Source organism: Neodiprion lecontei, chromosome 1 (assembly GCF_021901455.1).
Source record: "Neodiprion lecontei isolate iyNeoLeco1 chromosome 1, iyNeoLeco1.1, whole genome shotgun sequence".
NCBI classification, from domain to species: domain Eukaryota; kingdom Metazoa; phylum Arthropoda; class Insecta; order Hymenoptera; family Diprionidae; genus Neodiprion; species Neodiprion lecontei.
Genome location: NC_060260.1, coordinates 29,641,900 through 29,659,920, shown reverse-complemented (window position 1 = coordinate 29,659,920; position 18,021 = coordinate 29,641,900). Strand labels below are relative to the sequence as shown.

At 42.2% G+C, this 18,021-nt stretch overlaps 2 protein-coding genes across 11 annotated transcripts in view; both read left to right on the top strand.

Moving 5' to 3' along the window:
• Window positions 1–13,189, top strand: part of LOC107221755 (protein qui-1) — a 100,040-nt gene extending 86,851 nt beyond the window's left edge. For 5 of the 8 annotated variants that reach the window (XM_046746192.1, XM_046746157.1, XM_046746181.1 and 2 more), the window contains 15 exons: window positions 1,625–3,205; window positions 5,468–5,547; window positions 5,663–5,785; window positions 5,925–6,067; window positions 6,298–6,455; window positions 6,546–8,242; window positions 8,349–8,589; window positions 8,740–9,398; window positions 9,474–9,783; window positions 9,869–10,094; window positions 10,183–10,378; window positions 10,525–11,041; window positions 11,525–11,791; window positions 12,693–12,722; window positions 12,978–13,189. In XM_046746192.1, the coding sequence (XP_046602148.1) occupies window positions 3,097–3,205; window positions 5,468–5,547; window positions 5,663–5,785; window positions 5,925–6,067; window positions 6,298–6,455; window positions 6,546–8,242; window positions 8,349–8,589; window positions 8,740–9,398; window positions 9,474–9,783; window positions 9,869–10,094; window positions 10,183–10,378; window positions 10,525–11,041; window positions 11,525–11,791; window positions 12,693–12,722; window positions 12,978–12,991 (4,770 nt within the window). In that variant the 5' untranslated portion in view covers window positions 1,625–3,096 and the 3' untranslated portion in view covers window positions 12,992–13,189. The remainder of the gene's footprint in view (window positions 1–1,624; window positions 3,206–5,467; window positions 5,548–5,662; window positions 5,786–5,924; window positions 6,068–6,297; window positions 6,456–6,545; window positions 8,243–8,348; window positions 8,590–8,739; window positions 9,399–9,473; window positions 9,784–9,868; window positions 10,095–10,182; window positions 10,379–10,524; window positions 11,042–11,524; window positions 11,792–12,692; window positions 12,723–12,977) is intronic. The other 3 variants (XM_046746164.1, XM_046746170.1, XM_046746197.1) reach the window with 3 other exon arrangements.
• A 910-nt stretch (window positions 13,190–14,099) lies between these two features.
• LOC107221737 (popeye domain-containing protein 3-like) lies at window positions 14,100–16,913 on the top strand. Of its 3 annotated transcripts, none has more exons than XM_015660845.2 (8): window positions 14,100–14,274; window positions 14,657–14,791; window positions 14,870–15,051; window positions 15,137–15,376; window positions 15,441–15,593; window positions 15,756–15,900; window positions 15,992–16,166; window positions 16,235–16,913. In XM_015660845.2, exons 1-8 carry the CDS (start codon window positions 14,217–14,219, stop codon window positions 16,248–16,250), a joined length of 1,104 nt encoding a protein of 367 aa, XP_015516331.1. In that variant the 5' UTR covers window positions 14,100–14,216; the 3' UTR covers window positions 16,251–16,913. The 3 variants fall into 3 exon arrangements, with proteins under 3 accessions (XP_015516331.1, XP_046598406.1, XP_046598409.1); XM_046742450.1 differs by having other exon boundaries at window positions 15,756–15,921; XM_046742453.1 differs by having other exon boundaries at window positions 15,756–15,921; window positions 15,992–16,913.
• The last annotated feature ends 1,108 nt before the right edge of the window (window positions 16,914–18,021 follow it).

The following is an 18,021-nucleotide window of genomic DNA, read 5'->3' as shown; positions in this document are numbered from 1 at the left end:
ATTTTTTTTTTTTTTCAAATAAATCTCAAAAATAGCTTAAAGTACGTAGGTAATACACTTAAAATAATATTATATTTAATATTATATTGTAAATTTGTTTAATTCAAAAAACTGCTTCTGAAAACTTGTATTTCAAGTACGTCAATTTGTCAGAAGCACATAACTTGACGACTAAACCTCATAGGAAAAAAAAAAAAAATAATGGGCGTTCACATTCACGCTTTCTAGAAGTATAATTTGGACAAATATGAACGAATTTCAAAACCTCATATTTTTTTCCCTGTTCGCTTCACGTGAAATGCCCCATGTGCAATCATTCTCTAGACCGATTTTGGTCTCTTTCGACGAAGACAAATAGATGAACGTTGACTAAAAGTCAATGCTTTACCCAAGAATGGGGTGCTTCGTTTCTGGGCTAATAAAACTAGAGCAAACTATGGAAAGCCTGGCAATCCATTAGCAGTCCGTTCAAACACCGTCGTTTCATTCCCGTTCTTCCATTTCTGCGAGGACTTGCTAATATTAACGAACTTTCAAGTGTTTTAAGGGGAAAGATTGTGATCGGTATGTACAATAACTCTCGCTCGCTGAAATTCGAAGATATTTAATGCTGATACTCGATAAAGACTCGGTGTATACATTTCCGTATTCTATAACAGTCGGGTAAAATTACTTGAAAGTTATTATTAAATAATAATATCTCCTGTACGAACCTCCGTTCAGTTTTAATTACCGACGACTGTATACTTCCGGACTCTTCCGAGTCAGACACGTTATATAGAAGCTTTGGAGATGTTCCAGTCTCTAATTGGCTTACGGAATAACTTATAAAACTAGCCATGCAGATCAATTCCTATACGCAGGTACTCGGAGCACTTATACCGCTTATTTCTCCGCTCCGATAATTGCTCAGGCTTGAAGTACGTCATTGCCAGACTTGGACAGAAATCCGAAACAAAATTTTGACTAATCAATCGACTGAATGTTATATTTGTAAGTTGGAAAATTACTCTGCACACGGAGATTCAAGTTGCTTTTTGACCATTGAATCAATACTTTTAGCCATATTTCAGACTTCGGACAGTTGTGTATTTGAACAGATACGCAAGGGTGGAGTAAGTATATCTTGCTAACTTCCCGCTTCAGTTTTTTGGAGGCTTGAAGAATAAGCGAAGTTGTGATAATCACTTGAAAAATGTGAAATTGAGGTTTAACCAGATTCGACGTTTCAAGGTCCAGACAATCACCTTCCACCATTTTCGGACGGACCTGTGGAAGCGTGTGTGAGATCAATTTTTGTTTCGACGATATTTGGAAAACAAATGAACCGATTTGGATGAATTTGGTTTTAATCGACGGGGTTTTTCTCAAGTTAGCACTGACAAAATTTTAGATTATATCGGTTATGAATTTTTTCAGTTATTTTTAGAACAAAATGAAAAGCAAATAAGAAAAATTTGATTTATTAATGTTTTGTGAACTCGTAACTCATCCCAGCCGGAAATTCTTAGACTTGCTCCATCAAAGCACGCCGAATTAATCCCCTGTTTTATTTTAATGTCGACGATTTAACAATTTGCACGTTTACAGGTTGTAAAATTTTCCTTTTCACTTGTTGTTTCAGGAGGGAAAAATTCAGCTGCAAACATGGGTTTTACATAGTGAGGGGCAACCAGCCCTAGCAGATCGTCGATGAGAGCTGCGGAGCTAGCTTGAACAAGCTACCGAGCACAACATCAGAGTATTAGAGAAATTTGATTGATGCAAAACTATCAAAAGTCAGTAGGAAACGTACTCTAGTCGCCAGTATTTAAAGTATTTCATAAAAAAACCTAATATTTCGATAAGGATTTAATGTACTAAAAATATTACCGTAGAATATTACTCTGTAAGGTATAAAAACATATGCGAATTTGAAACGAACAAACAACTTGCCCGAATGTAGTAAATATACAATTAGTTAATCATTGAACAATCAGCCAGATTCGAATGATTTTAGTCGCAAAACAGTTAGCAACTAACTCTAGTATAACGTAAGAACGTCGAATCTCAACTGATTATCGTACAGTAAGTAAATATCATCGATTTAAAAAGTAAATTCGATGTAAGTGTAATAAATAACGCGACCCATAGCGAAGACAATCCTAGTTATAATATTAAAAAAGAAAGAAAAAAAAAGTATATATTAACAAAACGAAAATAGAAATAAAACGTACTTTCAATGTTTATCTTTAAACATAAATTTTAAGGTTGAAGTAGTTTGTTTTATACCGAGCAGGTATAATTGAAATTTATCCACATTTTATTGAGAGCAAATAGTTATACATGTTATTTGTTGAATCATGTAGAGTAGAATATTATCAAATGAATTTATCTATACATGAATTATATAAATATATTGTACGTCTATTTACATCGCTACTGTTGAGCAGAAAGCGAATGAACACAGTTGATTTGTAACCCGACACGTTGTCAGTCTATTGGAAAAGTGTAATTCTAATGAGAATATTCACAATGCTTTGATCTCTAATTGCCTAAAAAGAGAAAGCGAAAAAATATATAAATACGATGTGGAGTAGAGTTGAAAATGATAAAAATAAGTACAGAGGAAGAAATAGAGCAACGTAAAACAGTAGTAAGTTTCGTTACAACGCGTTAAAATCGTTAGTTGTGGAAAAGAAATCACGAAACGCAATTAAAAAGAAGAGCATAAGGTACTTGGGTGTCGCTAGTAAAAACTCTGATACACGTACGTCGAGTAAAGAAGAGAGAGAATGAAAATGACAATCCAAACGCGACAGACGTACCTATAACGGAAGATTCGGGGAAGTTTGTCCGACGCAAGCAATCTGTGATACGGCAAATTGACAAAGGGGTTGATCGCTGGCTCGTGACCTCGGCAAAGATCCGGTGGAACAGCACATTATACGCCGAGGAAATCAAGAGCCGCAAGACGACGGAGACGAGTAAGGAAAAGTATTCATCAAGCGGCATTGTATTCATCGAGACAAAAGAAGCACACCCATCTTCAGAATTTTGACTAAGTTTTTACTTTATCACGTTCGAAGGTCGCCGTGTGTCAAAAACAGACGCGCGATGAATTTGGAAGTGGAGCTGATAGCGGGGGTCATAAAGGGTGGACCGCCCCCGGCGCACCTTCCCGCCCCCCGTCTCATCAAGATATTCATTGCCGGGGAACGTGACGGTAAGTGCAGCAATCCTTGCCTCTATATTCCTCGGCCATTTGTCTTTCGACGTTCGTCTCCTTGCTTTTTCGTACTGACCGAATGAAGTCGAGTTTCCGTCTAAGCCCGAAGCTAATCTCCCGTCAACCTTCATGCTGTACATTCACCGTGCCGAGGTTGCATCCGGTCGATTAACATTCCAGATGGCATTATTTCGTTACGGTGCACATGACCTGCGCTAACCGGTAACACGTCTCTGTGATATGCAAACTAGATTTCACGTATGGTAATGGATAGCGTTCCCCTGGCACACCGCTGGGTAAAAACATTCATCATCTCTCGCGGAGAGAAGGAACGGAAACGCCCCTGTTGTGCGATATTTTTACTCCCCCGCGAAAGGACCACCGCTTCAGGTCGTACATTTGAAATGCATTAGGCTGCTTTCTTTTCGGGACGTTCGTAATACACTTTTCAAGTGTTGACCCTGTTATTTTCGAATCCAACAACGACACGCTTTTACAACAAGCTCTCCGGCCACTTTCGCGGCTAAAACATCCCCAGTTATTTTAGCACTCTGCGTTTTGTCACGGTTTTACCGAAAGCAAAATCAATACCTGTTCACCAGGGAAACACCGTGAACAGCTGGAACCTATGCAAATTAAAGGATTCATCTGTTCTCGTTGTACATATATTAACATCGCTCGATGCCTTTTCCGTATTCGCAATACAGCTTGGGGGAATATTCAAACTTACCAATTTACTCAAAGTTTCGACTCCGCGATTTTTCCAGTAAATGTCGTTTTATCTTGACTGTCTCGTACGTTTTGCCTGAAAAGCGCTTCTGGCCGGATCGACACACTATGCGCAAGTATTTCCGAGATTTATACCTCTGGAGGCGAGATTACCTGAGAAGGCTTTGGAACATTCTCTGTACCTGCTACGGTTTGCAAATGTATTCTGACAATTCCGTAAGCTGTTTCTTCGACAGGACCGTGTGCTGCATAGAAACCCTTCGAGTCCTTCCCGGGTTACAGAACTTTTATCCCTGGAGGAACTTAAGCTTTTAAGGACAGTAAAACGGCTGCGTAAACTCCACATAGGTTATTTACATTCTGAAATGCTCTCTAATCTAGCATTGTATTGTGTTTTCTTCTTGCTCACTTACTCTCGACGAATTTCACTTTTTAGCACGAAATTTCTCAAAATCAAAGTCAGAACGCGATGTACATAAATGCTGTTCGTTTACTTGTATTTTTTCAACGCAACCGACAGCGGAGAGTCCAAGCGTGTCGAAAATTCGACCCTCCTATCTGGGGAACGTCGAGTCAAACATGAAATCACGTGGAAGCATTAAACGAGATAAATGCCCAGAAGGAAATAGCTTACACAGGGGTTGAATCTCGAATACTCCATGATTGATGTAGGGATCGATGTTTAAGGTTTAATTTCACATTTTTGAACGGAATAAAAGGTTCCGTGGTAAATGTCGGACTTCATATCAAAGTTGATTTAGCACTTTGGAAGAATTTAATTCCGAGATACAAGAAATCGATATACGTGTCGGTATAAGTAAGATATATTCCGTGGTGCGAGTTGAGATTATTTTGGGTTAATTTGAGCAGCCTTAGAGCAATTAGATCGCGATAATACTACATCGGTTTTAAATAAATATCAGGAGTTGCAACGGGCTTTCTTCCGAATTTATTTAGCATCCAGAATCTTGGCTTAATCTGCTGTGGCATCGATGTGTATCGAATCTAATCGAGTTTTGGCCCTCAGCCTTCAACCCCGTTTGTATTTCCGAAATGCCAATAAGATGCGAGCGGGAGAAGATCTTCACTTGCGTCTCAAACGCTTACCATACGGTTCGCTACTCTGCAGACTCAACAGTTCGTTAAACTGGGTCCACAATCTTCAAAGTTAAATTGCAAAGACTGGAATCTGCCCGTGCTATAGTGTAGCATTGAAGCTTCGGATTTACATAACACGGTGTAAATTGAATTATTCCAAGTCTCTCCGTTTCACTTCATCCTCCGTTTATATAGTTAGTTAGACAGAGTGCGAATGCACCGCATTTCCGTTCCTCTAGCAAGAGCAATAATTTAATCCGGGAAGTGCAGATTCTGGAGGGGCTTGCAGATGCAAATTTTAACGAGATGCACTCCGGCATGTAATTTGTATAGGGGACGGGTCAAAAGAAACCAGGCCATCATCCCAGTTTCACTTTATTAACATTCTCTAACCATATTTAATTTTTTTAATATTAAAATTACTGCTTTCAGAGTTCGTCGAAGAGAGAAAGCAGATTCTCGAAGGAGTTGGACCGGAGCTGCAAGCTATTTACGATGACATGGGAATCGAGGTACGCTTTTTGCACTGACGCCTCATCCCATAAGAATTCATTTTGACTGATTGGGAGATGATGACCTGTTACAAATTTATTTCAACCACGGAGATTCGTGATTCTCGTTGTTTAGGTGCTGCTGGTGGACATGCAGTACGGAACTGATAAGGATCCCGATGTCAATCCACGACTTGCGGAATTGTTCTTGGAAGAAATAACCGCATCGCATCGTCATTCCAGAGGGTGTTTTTTTTTGGTGAGTGCTACAACATCAACATCGAATTTCTTGCATCGCATATAATTAACGTATATTTTGTCACGGCAGTAGTACCTAGATTTTGTTTTGGGTTGACGGACGATTGAACTGTTCCTGGGACACGTTTTTTTGTTTCTAGCTACTGGTTGGCGCAGCTTATAAAAGTGGTTGGGTACCAACGAAATTTACGCAAGAAACATATAAGGCCCTACTCACTCACTGTAACTTCCTCGAAGAATATTACACACACGACGGAGATTGTTACGTCCTGAAAGCTTCCAGGTAATCATTGCATTGTGCTCTTGCAGATAATCAATGTTTTTCAGCATTGATGGATATGAATTAATCAAGCTTAGGTTCAAATTTCCTGTACTGAAAATTCTTGCTTTAAATTTAATTGCGGGAAATGTTTCCAAACATTCGAAGTAGAGTCAAATTTCATTACAACGCCCTTGTACCTGTGGTAAGATCCGTGATACTGACAACGAACGTTCGATGAATTGTCTGTGCAGCGAGGAGACTGCTCACGATGATTGGCACCAGCACGAGTCAAATTTAAGAAAAGCGTTAAAAATAGCAGCAGAATCGGCCATTTTGGAATACCCAGACAACACCGAGATCAAAAATATATTACAGTCAACCGCAGAACGACAATTAGAACACGGCCTAAGTACGTAGGATGAATGATAGCTGATTCAGTTAACTTTTACGATTTGCTATGAATCTCAGGCTTGCTTTACGTCACTTTTACTCCACTTAGGTTTGGATGAAGATGGTAATGGCGTGATAGCGATCGTACGAAATTGGTCTGGTTCTACGGCACCTACCGTAGAGCCTGGAGCATCGACGCTTAAATCTAGAATCGGAAGTAGCTTACCAGAGGAGAATGTAATGAAATACGAGGTGGAATACAAGCCCGGTGGAATTGACTCCGATTGTCTGTCGCACGATAAATACTTGACACGAATGCGTCAACAGGTATTAGACAGGATTCAATTCTTGGTGAATGAGTCGGTTGAAACTGATCCCGAGATCAAAAGTCGAAAGAAAATGGTGCAGGCAGTTTACGCGGAAAGTTTGGCGCATTTGAGTTTGTTGAGAAATGTGAGCCCCGCGGATGAAGATGTGAAGGCCATAGGCCAAATTAAAGAATTGCTGCTAGCCGGAAGGGATAGAAAGCATGGACCAGTACTGGTATGGGGTCCAAAGTCCTCTGGGAAATCAGCAATCCTGGCTACTGTATATGAAAAAGTGCCAAGCTGGTTCAATGGACCATCTGTACGTATCGTTAGGCTGTGCACATCAACTCCAAGGTCGGCTTATAGTTTAGAATTGCTCAGAGTTCTCTGCGAACATATAGGATTTTTGTCCGGTAACAACGATGGCAATTTGCCGAGAGATGCATCCTTCGATCCCTTGTACTTGAACAACTGGTTCAGTCAGATAATGCGAGGAATCGAAGAAAATCCAATGTCGGAACAGCTCGTTATATTGGTTGACGACCTGCATCGGCTGCATCCATTGGAATGCGACATAGTCGCCGCGTTGTCTTGGCTGCCTTTGAATCTACCAAAAGGTGTGCATTTCATCGCAACCACCGCCGTTCCACCTGAAGCTTTGAGGCTAACTCCACTCCAAAAAGAGAGACTGCGGAGCCCGGAAATACTCATTGAATTACCGGAGGTCAAAAGCAATGTACCTGATGTTGAGGCCGCTTTTGACAGCCTGGAACGATTGATTGGTCACAAGGCAGCAAACCGGATTGGGTCCCTTTTGGCGTGCACGGAGTACGGGCTGTCGGAGACGGAAATCTTGGAGTTGATAATGCCTACGGGAGACGATGGACCTCTGGTACTCGCTAGTGGTCAGTTTGGCTTTGCGACATGGTGTTTAGTGAGGCGAACTATGACTCCGTGGCTTAAAGTTCGAGTCATGAGTGGGCGGTTGATGTTTTCGTGGCGTTGGTCAAGCGGGGAAATGGCTCGAAAACGATATTTAGCTACCCAAGACGCTTCACGGTCAGCATACGGCGAAGTGGCGAACTTATTCTTCACCGAAGATTCCGAGGAGAGTGATGAAAAACCTCCTGAAGATTCGGATTCAGCACCGGCAAAGGAAACTCCATTTCAAAGTGCGCCCAGATCGCAAGATATTACTTACACTATTCGTCACGTCGAAGAAGCCTGGCTACATCTCCTTCGAGCTGGTGACGTTGATCGACTGAAAAGATTGGCTGTCTGCGCATTTGATTTCTTGCTGGCCGCTGTCCAGATGATATCTGTGAGCTACTTACGATGCGTATTGGAACATGCCAGGAGGTATTTACTTGAAAGGGACCTCGAACTGGTTTATTACGCCGTTCGAAAGTCTAGCGACGTGTTGACAAGGGATCCGTTACAGTTGGGAGCTCAGTTAATTTGCTGGTTGAGACCCGTCGCTGAGGATGAAGGAGATTTGGTAAGGATCAATATGTCTCATCTCGTGTACGTATGTGTTATGAATTGTTTAATTCCATCGAATTTATTATTCCATACTTTTCTCACAACGGTCCATACTCTCCTAGGTTAGTCGAATGGTCATGGCAGCGATGGCATGGTGCGATGGATATGCTGCACCGCTGTTAGTTCCACTGAATGGCTGGCTACAACCTCCTCTGCCTTTACAAATTCGCGCTTTAACCTGTCCACAAGGTGTCAGACTGATCGAAGCTGCGCCATCAGGCCAACACGTGGTGGTGGTACCTCCTCAAGGCGATGCTGAACTGTGGCACGTGATGTCGGGACAGCTGGTACACACATTCAAAGGTTATTATATTTCCCTTTCTGCAATCGCACAGTTTTTTTCTGGAGACTTGGTCATCGCCTACAAACAGTAGCCATCTGCAATCGTGATTTACGATCACAATTTGTGATTATCAATCTGTGATTTGCATTTGTAACAACTATACCTTACAGGCCATTCGGGACCAATATCATGTCTGGCTATCACGAAGCAGTCTCAGTATTTGATGACTGGATCTGAAGATACATCTATAATCGTATGGGACATGAAAGAATTGATTATGAAGCAACGAATTTGTGAGCACATTGCTCCAGTGCTATCTTTGACGCCAGCAATGGGAAATTCGATAATCGTTAGCGGTGGTGAAGATTCTAGGATTATAGCAACGCGATTATTGACCGGTGAAGTACTAATGAAGGTAGACCATCACCGTGGTCCAGTGACTTCATTGCGCGTCGATTCTGCTGGAGAAGTTTTGGTTTCTGGTTCATACGACGCAACTGTTTGTCTCTGGTCGCTAGAGAGCTTTACTTTGTTGAATACCATCCCTCTTCCCTCTCCGGTTACAATGCTCGATGTGTCCACGGACTCGGTATTCCTGCTAGCTGCTTGTGAGGATAAAAAATTGTACCTTCGCTCTCTGGCGACTGGTACTGAGATACATACGCTACGAGGTCACCAAGGACCGATCAAAAGCGTATGTCTCGCTAAGGATTGCAGAAGAGCTGTGGCAGGTGGAGTTGACGGAAGGGTTTCTGTCTTCGACATGCATAGCGGAAGATTGACGAAAGCTCTACCTGCTAGTCCATCGGCAGATGTGACTTCCGTCAAGGTGAGTCTTATTGACTGTCGGTCAGAACTGCAGAAAATTCTAGTGACTTGTTACACAATCAGGACTTTTGTTCAGGTAACCGAGAAAGACGATTTCTTGATAACCGCTGGCGGAGGTCGAGTGACTTATTGGAGTTTCCGCGGCGAAGAGGTTGCCCCGCGACCAACGAAGTCTGGTGGAAAGCAGGAATCCCTTCAACCTCACGGTGCTCCAATTTCCTGTTTAGATGTGTCCAGAGATGGCGCCATGGCAGTTACCGGTGGTGTCGACTCCCTAGTTAACTTGTGGCAGTTGAATACTCATGAACTAGTTTCCACCTTGGAAGGCCACATCGCAAGTGTTACTTGCGTCGCGTTTTCGGCTTCGGGACTCTTCGCAGCGTCAGGTACAAAGCGCCCAATGATTGTAGGTAGTTAAACGCCTGATAATGAACAGTGGTCACATTTTTTTAACAACTTCCACTGCTTCAGGTTCCGAAGATAAAACCGTGAGAGTCTGGGGACTGACGTTGGGCCTGGTAGTCGCCACCTTCAAACATCAGGCTCCCGTTACTGCTGTGACTGTGATGCTTGATGGAAGAAGAGTCGTCAGCTCTGATAGGGGTGGTGCCATCAGGGTGTGGGCTGCTGACAGCGGAACGTTAATCCAGTCCCTGTGCGGCCCGGGCCGATGTTTTGCAGTAGCTTCTGACATGAGGTAACGACAATGTAACCAGAAGCTCTTTTGTGAATCACAGAGCCACCAAGCATTGTTCGTCTCGATTAACCGCTCACATTATTTCCAGATACACAGTCTGCGGGTCCGGAGACAACCATATTAGAATATTGGGACTGGGATTGGGACCGGAGGAAAAATACCCGGTTTCTCACTCCCAAGATATCACTTGTCTGGTTGTTACCCCTGATTCTCAATCCCTCATTACCGGCTCCAGAGACATGAGCTTAAAAGTCTGGCAACTTGCTGGAGGAAAATTGTCCCAGGTTTGTTTACACTTTGCTTGATTGAATCTAAGCAATCCATTCCGACGTTCAGTCTTGCACCATATCATTGCAGTTCAACTTTGATGCAGTTCTGGAATCTTGCAATATCATTTATCCAATCATCATCAATCAAATCCCGTTCGCAGGTGTTGGTTGGACACACCGATCACGTGACGTGCGTGGCAGTGGCCGTTTCGGACAAGTCCATTGTAGTCTCGGGTTCGAGAGACGCGAATTTGATCGTCTGGGATATAAACACGGGCGCAGATCTTCACACGCTGACTGGTCATCTAGGGTACGTAACCTGTATTCGGCTCTCGGGGGATGGTACCTTGGCCGTATCCGGGAGTGAAGATAAGAGCTTGATTGTATGGGACACGAAGAAGGGAACTGCCCTCAGCTCCATAATGCTTCATGTTCCGGTTCTCGGGGTCGAAATGTCCACCGATTGTTCGAGACTCGCGCTCCACCTATTGGAACACAAGTGCTTGCCGATTTTGTGTCTACACAATACGCCCGCGCAATATGTCAAGCTGCCAGAATACGTTGCTCCGAGAGATCTGAGGCCTCCCGGACCGAAGCGACCAGCAAGAAGATTGCTCAAAAAGGAAGTGTCCTTGGATACTTATACATGGCAGCGAAAATATGGTCATTTGACTTCAGGTAACGGCTGGAATTGTTTTATTACTAAATTGGCTCATTTGCTGACATTCTGTTGTAAAAATGGTTTGGGATCTGCAGATATTTGCATCTTGCAATGCCGTGATATAACATGAAGAAACCTACAGATTAATTACATTATTTTTATTCAATGCCTCATATGGCAGCTCGTTGAGTTTTACGTGTTTGATCATTCCTTATGTCTATAAATAATTCAGATGCCTCGCCATGTTGGGGTAATGTTTTAAACTGCTCGTCACGTGTGAACTACAATTCACGTGATTAATAGTTTCGTAGAGTACCGCAAGTCGCGTGTGAGAAAATGCTTGAAAGTGTGGACCGCCTAAGACCAGCGCAGCGGATATTAATTTGACATACCTACGCGTAATGCTTTGTTCAATTGTAAAACGTGATAACACTTGTCTGAAAGTGTGAAATTCATTGCATCCATTCCTGAGTATTTTGGATTATTAACAACTCTCTTAGGTATAATGGTCGCCGCGGTTGAGGAACGTCTAAAGCGTCGATTCAGCGTTAGCGCGTCAATGGAGGAAATCAGCAAAGCTGGCCTAGCTGGTTCCCAGCCTGGATTGGGTCCGGAACAAGCAGCCCTTGCACAATCCCAGCATTTTGATCAACTGGAAGCACTCTGGAATAAGCAATCACCTCCGCCGAGACCGAGAGGTCTTGGCAGGACGCTGTCCAAACAGAGTTCTCTCCAAGCGACTCGAATATCCGACTCAGAGGAAGAAGGTAGGCGAACCGTATCATGCGTCGCCTCCTAAGTCTTTTACATTGTATATCAAATACCTATTGATGTATTAGCAGTTACTATGTGGAAACGATATATGAACACATTTATGTCACATGTACCTACCTACCTACCTACCTACCTACCTCACGTATTCACATGTAATTCGTATCTTGGGACTGTATTGTCACAGTAAATACATCATCGTAGACCTTGTTTTCAAACCTTCGCATGGAGATATATTCATGTATCATCCTATGTTTGGGTAATTTCGAAAAAATGTCATTGCTTCTGTTGGCTCCTTTGGAATATATTTGAAGTTTTGCGTTACGATATAATATTCTGGAAAGTGAAACATCTACCTTCTCGCTTGGTGAGTTTTCGGTTTTCAGGCTTTTTTCGAAAATCAACGTATAACATAAATATTCCTGTTGCTATTTTGTCTCACCTGACATAATGCATGACGAGGGGTGAATGCTGGAAATGATTTTATAGCTAAGATTAAGTCCCAAGCGGGTTCAATCGCGGCCCTATTGGATTCATGTCAGCGTCTTGATACGTCCGTTAGTTATTTTGCAAACCACTTTTCATAACCTTAGCCAATCTTCTATGTCTGATTTACACCATTTCTCCTTCAAACGATTGCATCTGAAGAATAATATTTTCTCATATTTGAAACTTCATCTTGAACAATTCACTCCTTTGTATACAATTCAAGATTGTACCGAGACGTGTGTGGTCCAGCCGATCATTCGTTTCAATCATTGACGAATAAAATTTAAATACACTTACTTGTATCATACTTTGATTCGCTTCGCAGGACACACGTTTTAGGCATTTCGTAGATCATGAGACTTAAATTCATTTCAAAGTACTCAAATATTGTATTTTCAATTTTTGTAGCACAGGACACAGGATGCACCTTGCATGGTTGTGAGTAGATATATTTTTTTTTAAAGCATGTTCAATCTATTTTTGACTAATGGTCCAAGGTTTATGGTTATGGGCATGGGATTGCTGGATTAAATTACACACGTTGTGCGAATGAGTAACAAAGCACATTTCTATATCTCAACATACACCTGAAAGTAAGTTTCCCTACACCCAGTACAAAACTGATGAACTGCATATCTATTGAAAATCGGGCAGACGTTATGCATCCGCGCCAATATCAATTCCTCGTTTCAGATCTACCCGGCTAATCTGCAATGGCTGACTCTCCGAAGCGCTTTTTCCCCGCAACTTCTCAGAAGATTAGGGACAATCTTCTGGACACACCCGTCTCTGAATCCCTCCTCAACTATCACCCATTACCAGACCTTGGGGTGTAAGACTCGCGTCATTCTTTCACTGCAATAACTAAAATGTAGCTCTACTAATAAAGTTATAAAAACTTCGAATTACTATGCTCCAATTTCCTCCCTTGTCGACCAGGTTTATCCATTCAACACGCATAATACTTCTCGACTCAGATGTGTGAGTATTATACTGTTCCAGGTGGATTTAGAAATCTTGTGTCGTCGTCTACGGCTCGACACTTTTAATACGTATCGGATTATCACAACCAATTCCGAAAATATGAAAAGTTATAGAATTCGATGTATTGTGGCTGTAGGCTACTGACAAAGTGATTTCGTTGAAAATATTATGCTGCAAAAAAAGATTTGCAGTAGAGTAAAATTGAAAGAATGATAAAAAAAAATCTCTAATTTCATGAATCCATACAACGATTTAATTCGGATCATAGTCCGTATTTACATTTTATTCAGTAAATAAGGGAGAGAAGGACTGAATTTGTACAGAATTTAATATTTTTGAGACAATTTCAATTCTCACAGAACCTACTTGACATGGGTAATTTATTACTTGCACACGTCAGATTACCATGCTTATAGAGCCGTGAGTAAATCAATCTACATAAAAAAAACCTTGATCCTGCTCCAACCATTCCATTGAGATTCGGAAAAGCTGAGTGTAGGACGACAGTGTTTTGAAAAAATGCAGCAGGGCACCGTGAAAATGCTTTCAATTTTTTTGTGATCTTCAGAGAATGCCTTTCGTTCAACCAGCGATCAGCAGTATCGCTATTTATCGCATCCCTGCGTGGGAGTCGGGTCTGATTGATAGCGTACTTAAACTCCATCTGTATAGGGAGTGGGCTACTAGGATTAGCGAAAAGCAGCATTACCATGCGATACACGGAAAGGGTTGAAAAATGGCTCAGGACCTACGGGTGCCGCGGGAACTAACCGGGTGGTGAATCGATTTCGGGTGACTCGAACATGCGCGTTTCGACGTCGACTGCGCCCTCGCCAAGGGTGGTTGATTCACCCTAGCGTCCGATCAAAACAAACCTTTCACTACCGAATGGCATAATAAGGTGTAAAGCCGGTTATTTTTTTTTATTTCTTTGTCATTTTGTGCAAAATGAGTCCTGGATTGGGACATGATCCTTTACCTTCGTATAACACAACAGGACATTATGGTGAGTGAAAATTTGCGCACTTTGCACCTTTTCGTTTGGCCTTACAATCGGCTTCTTAAAGCTTTGTCAAGGCTTACGTCAGGATACATTCGTCTCATTTCCCTTGCCGACCGAACGCGTTTCGCTCCTTTATTATTGTACTGCAGCGATATAGTAGCGTCAGCTTGATTGACGTCGATCAATTCACTATGCATGTTATTTTCGGTATACCCTGAATGAAGATTATTCAGGTTATATACACACGTTTCAGCAGCTCATTGTCAGAAGTAAAAGCAGACGTAGCTGAAGCCTCTGACTCCACAATTTAATTTTTGTGCTTTAAGCTGGAAAAACGTTTAAACGGTCCGTCCGTTGTTGACTAATCGTTAATTAATTTTTCCAGGAAACGCCGCTATGTGTCTGTGGCAACAGCCGCAGCACATCCTCTTTCAATTGGCAAATTTTTGCTTCGCCTTGTCCTACTCCGCACCGTCTTCGAAGAAGGGAATACTCTTCATGCACTCTGTTCTGATAGTCGGTAAGTTTTTTACATAAAAAAAAGTTCCCCGTAACCATGGCTGAATGCGATGCAGTCACTTGAATATATCGCTTCCAGGATTTATACTATTTTCCGGATGGGCTTGGCACGTTATTTGCGCCCCTGACATCTTCTCCTGGAATTTCAGCTTCTTGGTTTTGAACATAGGACAGCTGGTTTACATTGTGTATCGAATGAGGCCGATCAGGTTTGACCCTGAATTGGAAGAAGCCTACCACACGTTATTTTACCCCTTCAAGGTGAGAATATTTTCACAAAATTTTTGGTTTCGCCTGATATTACCATCGAATTATTCTACTCTTGGGTATTCTTGTTTAAAAACAGGTCTCCAGACTTCAATTCAAACGATTAGTCTCGCCGGAATTTGCTACAATAATGTCATTGCACGCCGGCGAGGCTTATGCGATGCAAAATTTAACGAGGACAGACAGATTGGGTCTTCTTCTGAACGGCAAGGTGAACGTGCTGAGCGACTCCAATTTCCTGCACCCGATTTTACCCTGCGAATTTCTCGACTCGCCGGAATTCGAAAGCTCTCGAGCATCGGTCGACGAGAAATTTAAGGTAAAAGTGTAATCCAGCTCGCCTCTTCTCCACATTTTTCAAATACAACCGATTATTTCTCCAGGTATCGATAGTCGCGGCAAGCTCTTGCAGGTATTTGTTTTGGCAGAGAACTGCATTGGAGTATCTTCTCGTGAAGGAGGCTTACCTTGCTACCGTTCTCACAACTCTCGTAGCCAGGGACATCGCCACCAAGCTCTATGCAATGAACAACAAAGTGAGTTCGCAGGGAAAATATTATTCGCCAGACGGTGAAGGACGAACGCGATTCTCCCTCGACTATAAGAGTTATCGATCCTACTTCAACCCAAACGATCATCGTCACCGCGACACTTTAGTTTTAATGACACGACCGTCACTCATTTTAAACTTCGTTCAGATCGTTACGGACAAGGGTTCGCATCTGGACATTCGACTCCCCAGCATCAGTGCTGGTTTGGGTATCGGCGGGGAGTACAGAAGCCCGAGGGGATCGAGACAGGCCTTGATTCGCCGCAAAGAAACGAAGCTGGCGTCCAACAACGGTAAACACTCTCCAGTCGATGGTCTGGTCGCCTGTTCCTTTCCGGTAGTATCTAATTCCTCTGCACGGACGTTATTGTATGAATATTTCAGTCGGTGGTGCGAAGCCGAAGGATCGTGCCGTGGGAAATAATTTGACGAAGAAAGGCGCTCCGAGCATGGAGCCTCTTCCAGAGTTTCCTTCCTGCGACGATCTCGCTTCCAGCGGAGTAGAAAGCTGGCTTGATACATCCAGCAAATATCACAGCTGCGAGGTGATAGACGAAGAGTAAGTCGCGGAGAAATCCTCGCTGTCTCACGCAGTGACCGCGGTGACTCTGCTTTTTTATTTTTCAGCTTCCAGTTCAGCTAGACAACGGTTTGAAATGGCTTCCCGTGGCAATGAAGGTACTCTCCTTACAGGGTTAAGTTTACTCTGAGAGAGCATTTCATCCTCGATTCAAATCAAAATGTAGAATGTTGAAAGACGTTGAGTCGGAGTGTTGAAACGTTTGAATGATGCGTGTTCGGCGATATTAGCAAGAGCGGAGGTAGAGGTTCGTTGAATTTCGGAGTTTGTAGATTTGGCGATTGAATAGTTGGCTGTTGATTGTTTAACCATATCCTAGCATATTACGCTTTTGGAGTGACACGTACGGCGGTTAGAAGAACGAGCTAGATTCCTGCAGCTGTTGCACGGATACCACAAGTAATAAATGTTTTACACTTTGTGTGATAGTGTTATATAACTATGGCACGTATAATGCGTTTTGTAGTGAAGATACTTTTGCTACGGATGACAGGTGACAGATTTAGTGAGACTAGAGCCGTGCTTGAACAATGGATAAATTATAAATATAGCAATAACGAAATTTATACGATTTAATTTTAAGAATTAATCGATCGTTGTTAAGTTTCATTAAGATTGTACAATATATTATTTACATATAGCAGTATATCGAATCACTCGCACACATATATAATAATTACCTCATTTATGTATACAGACGTTGAGATATCTATATTCTTCTTATTATTAACGAGCTTTTCCTCGGCAAAAGCGTCAAAATACATATCAAAAATAAGGTTCGTCTGCTAACTCAGGAACAGGCGAAACAACCTATAATACGGGTCTAATTGAATATCAACGACTGGGTAACGAAACTTCTATTAAAAATATAATAGAACGATTCGAAGTTACAATCTAACGATCTTTTCCTTGCGCGCTATTCGGTTCGAATTTAGAAAATGGACAATTCTCACGCAACTGTGAGACACTGTTGAACGCAGTGTTCTATTTGTAAATAAGTACTAAACAGTGTTTCGTACTTTACTTCATCTAAATGGTTCGAAAGAGGAAAGCGAGAGAATAGTGCATGCGAGATAATCATCGGTAAATCACGAGAGGATTATCAAAGCTACTCGACTTTACCAGATAACGGATTCGTCACGACGGTGGCGGCGGCTATTGTCACGAGAGTGAAAGACTGGGAATCTAGGGCGCCTGCATCATTTCGCCTAGTTTTTAGAAACACGCGATTAACTTCTTTACCGTCGGATATGCAGCCTGAGATAACAAGTCCGTTGAACGCTGTAAAGTGTTTCAAGTGTTTAAACGAGCTCGGAGAACCGCGATATAAGTTTTTGTAATACAACGACGACGACGTGGCAAGGATCCAAATTTAAAAATCGTCTCCCGAAATCGGCGCACTTGGCGGTACACCAAGTTTCTACAACGATTCGCGTAAGCCACGAAAACACAGGCTTGCTAATTTTCTGCAGCAAACAAATATGCGATCGTTAGTATCGGGCCTATACTTTATTCTCACCTTTTCGTTTCCCATTTTATGCGAAGAGACGAAAATACAGATTTCAAATCGGTAAAGAGGGCATCGAACGTTGTGTATGAAAATCTTCTTGTGTCAGTATTATGCCTGCTGTTGGATTTCTCGAGTACTTACCCTTCCTAGGGGTATTATCAACGATTTTTCATGGAGTGCAGTGCTCTTGGCATAAAGGAAAATCGTAAATGTTCATTACGAAAAGATTTATTGCACCCTTTAGCAGCGGCACGTAATATGGAATGCGAAATTATTCTTCAAATAAACTATACCTCGGTGAGGTACACCACGGGTTTTGTAATT

What these genes read in the sequence shown, in the direction of transcription:
- LOC107221737 (XM_046742450.1), top strand. Translation starts at nt 14,217, where the DNA reads ATGAGTCCTGGATTGGGACATGATCCTTTACCTTCGTATAACACAACA. An exon ending in CGGTCGACGAGAAATTTAAG is followed by an intron (nt 15,377 to 15,440) that starts GTAAAAGTGTAA and finishes TTATTTCTCCAG; the next exon opens with GTATCGATAGTCGCGGCAAG. An exon ending in TCTATGCAATGAACAACAAA is followed by an intron (nt 15,594 to 15,755) that starts GTGAGTTCGCAG and finishes AACTTCGTTCAG; the next exon opens with ATCGTTACGGACAAGGGTTC.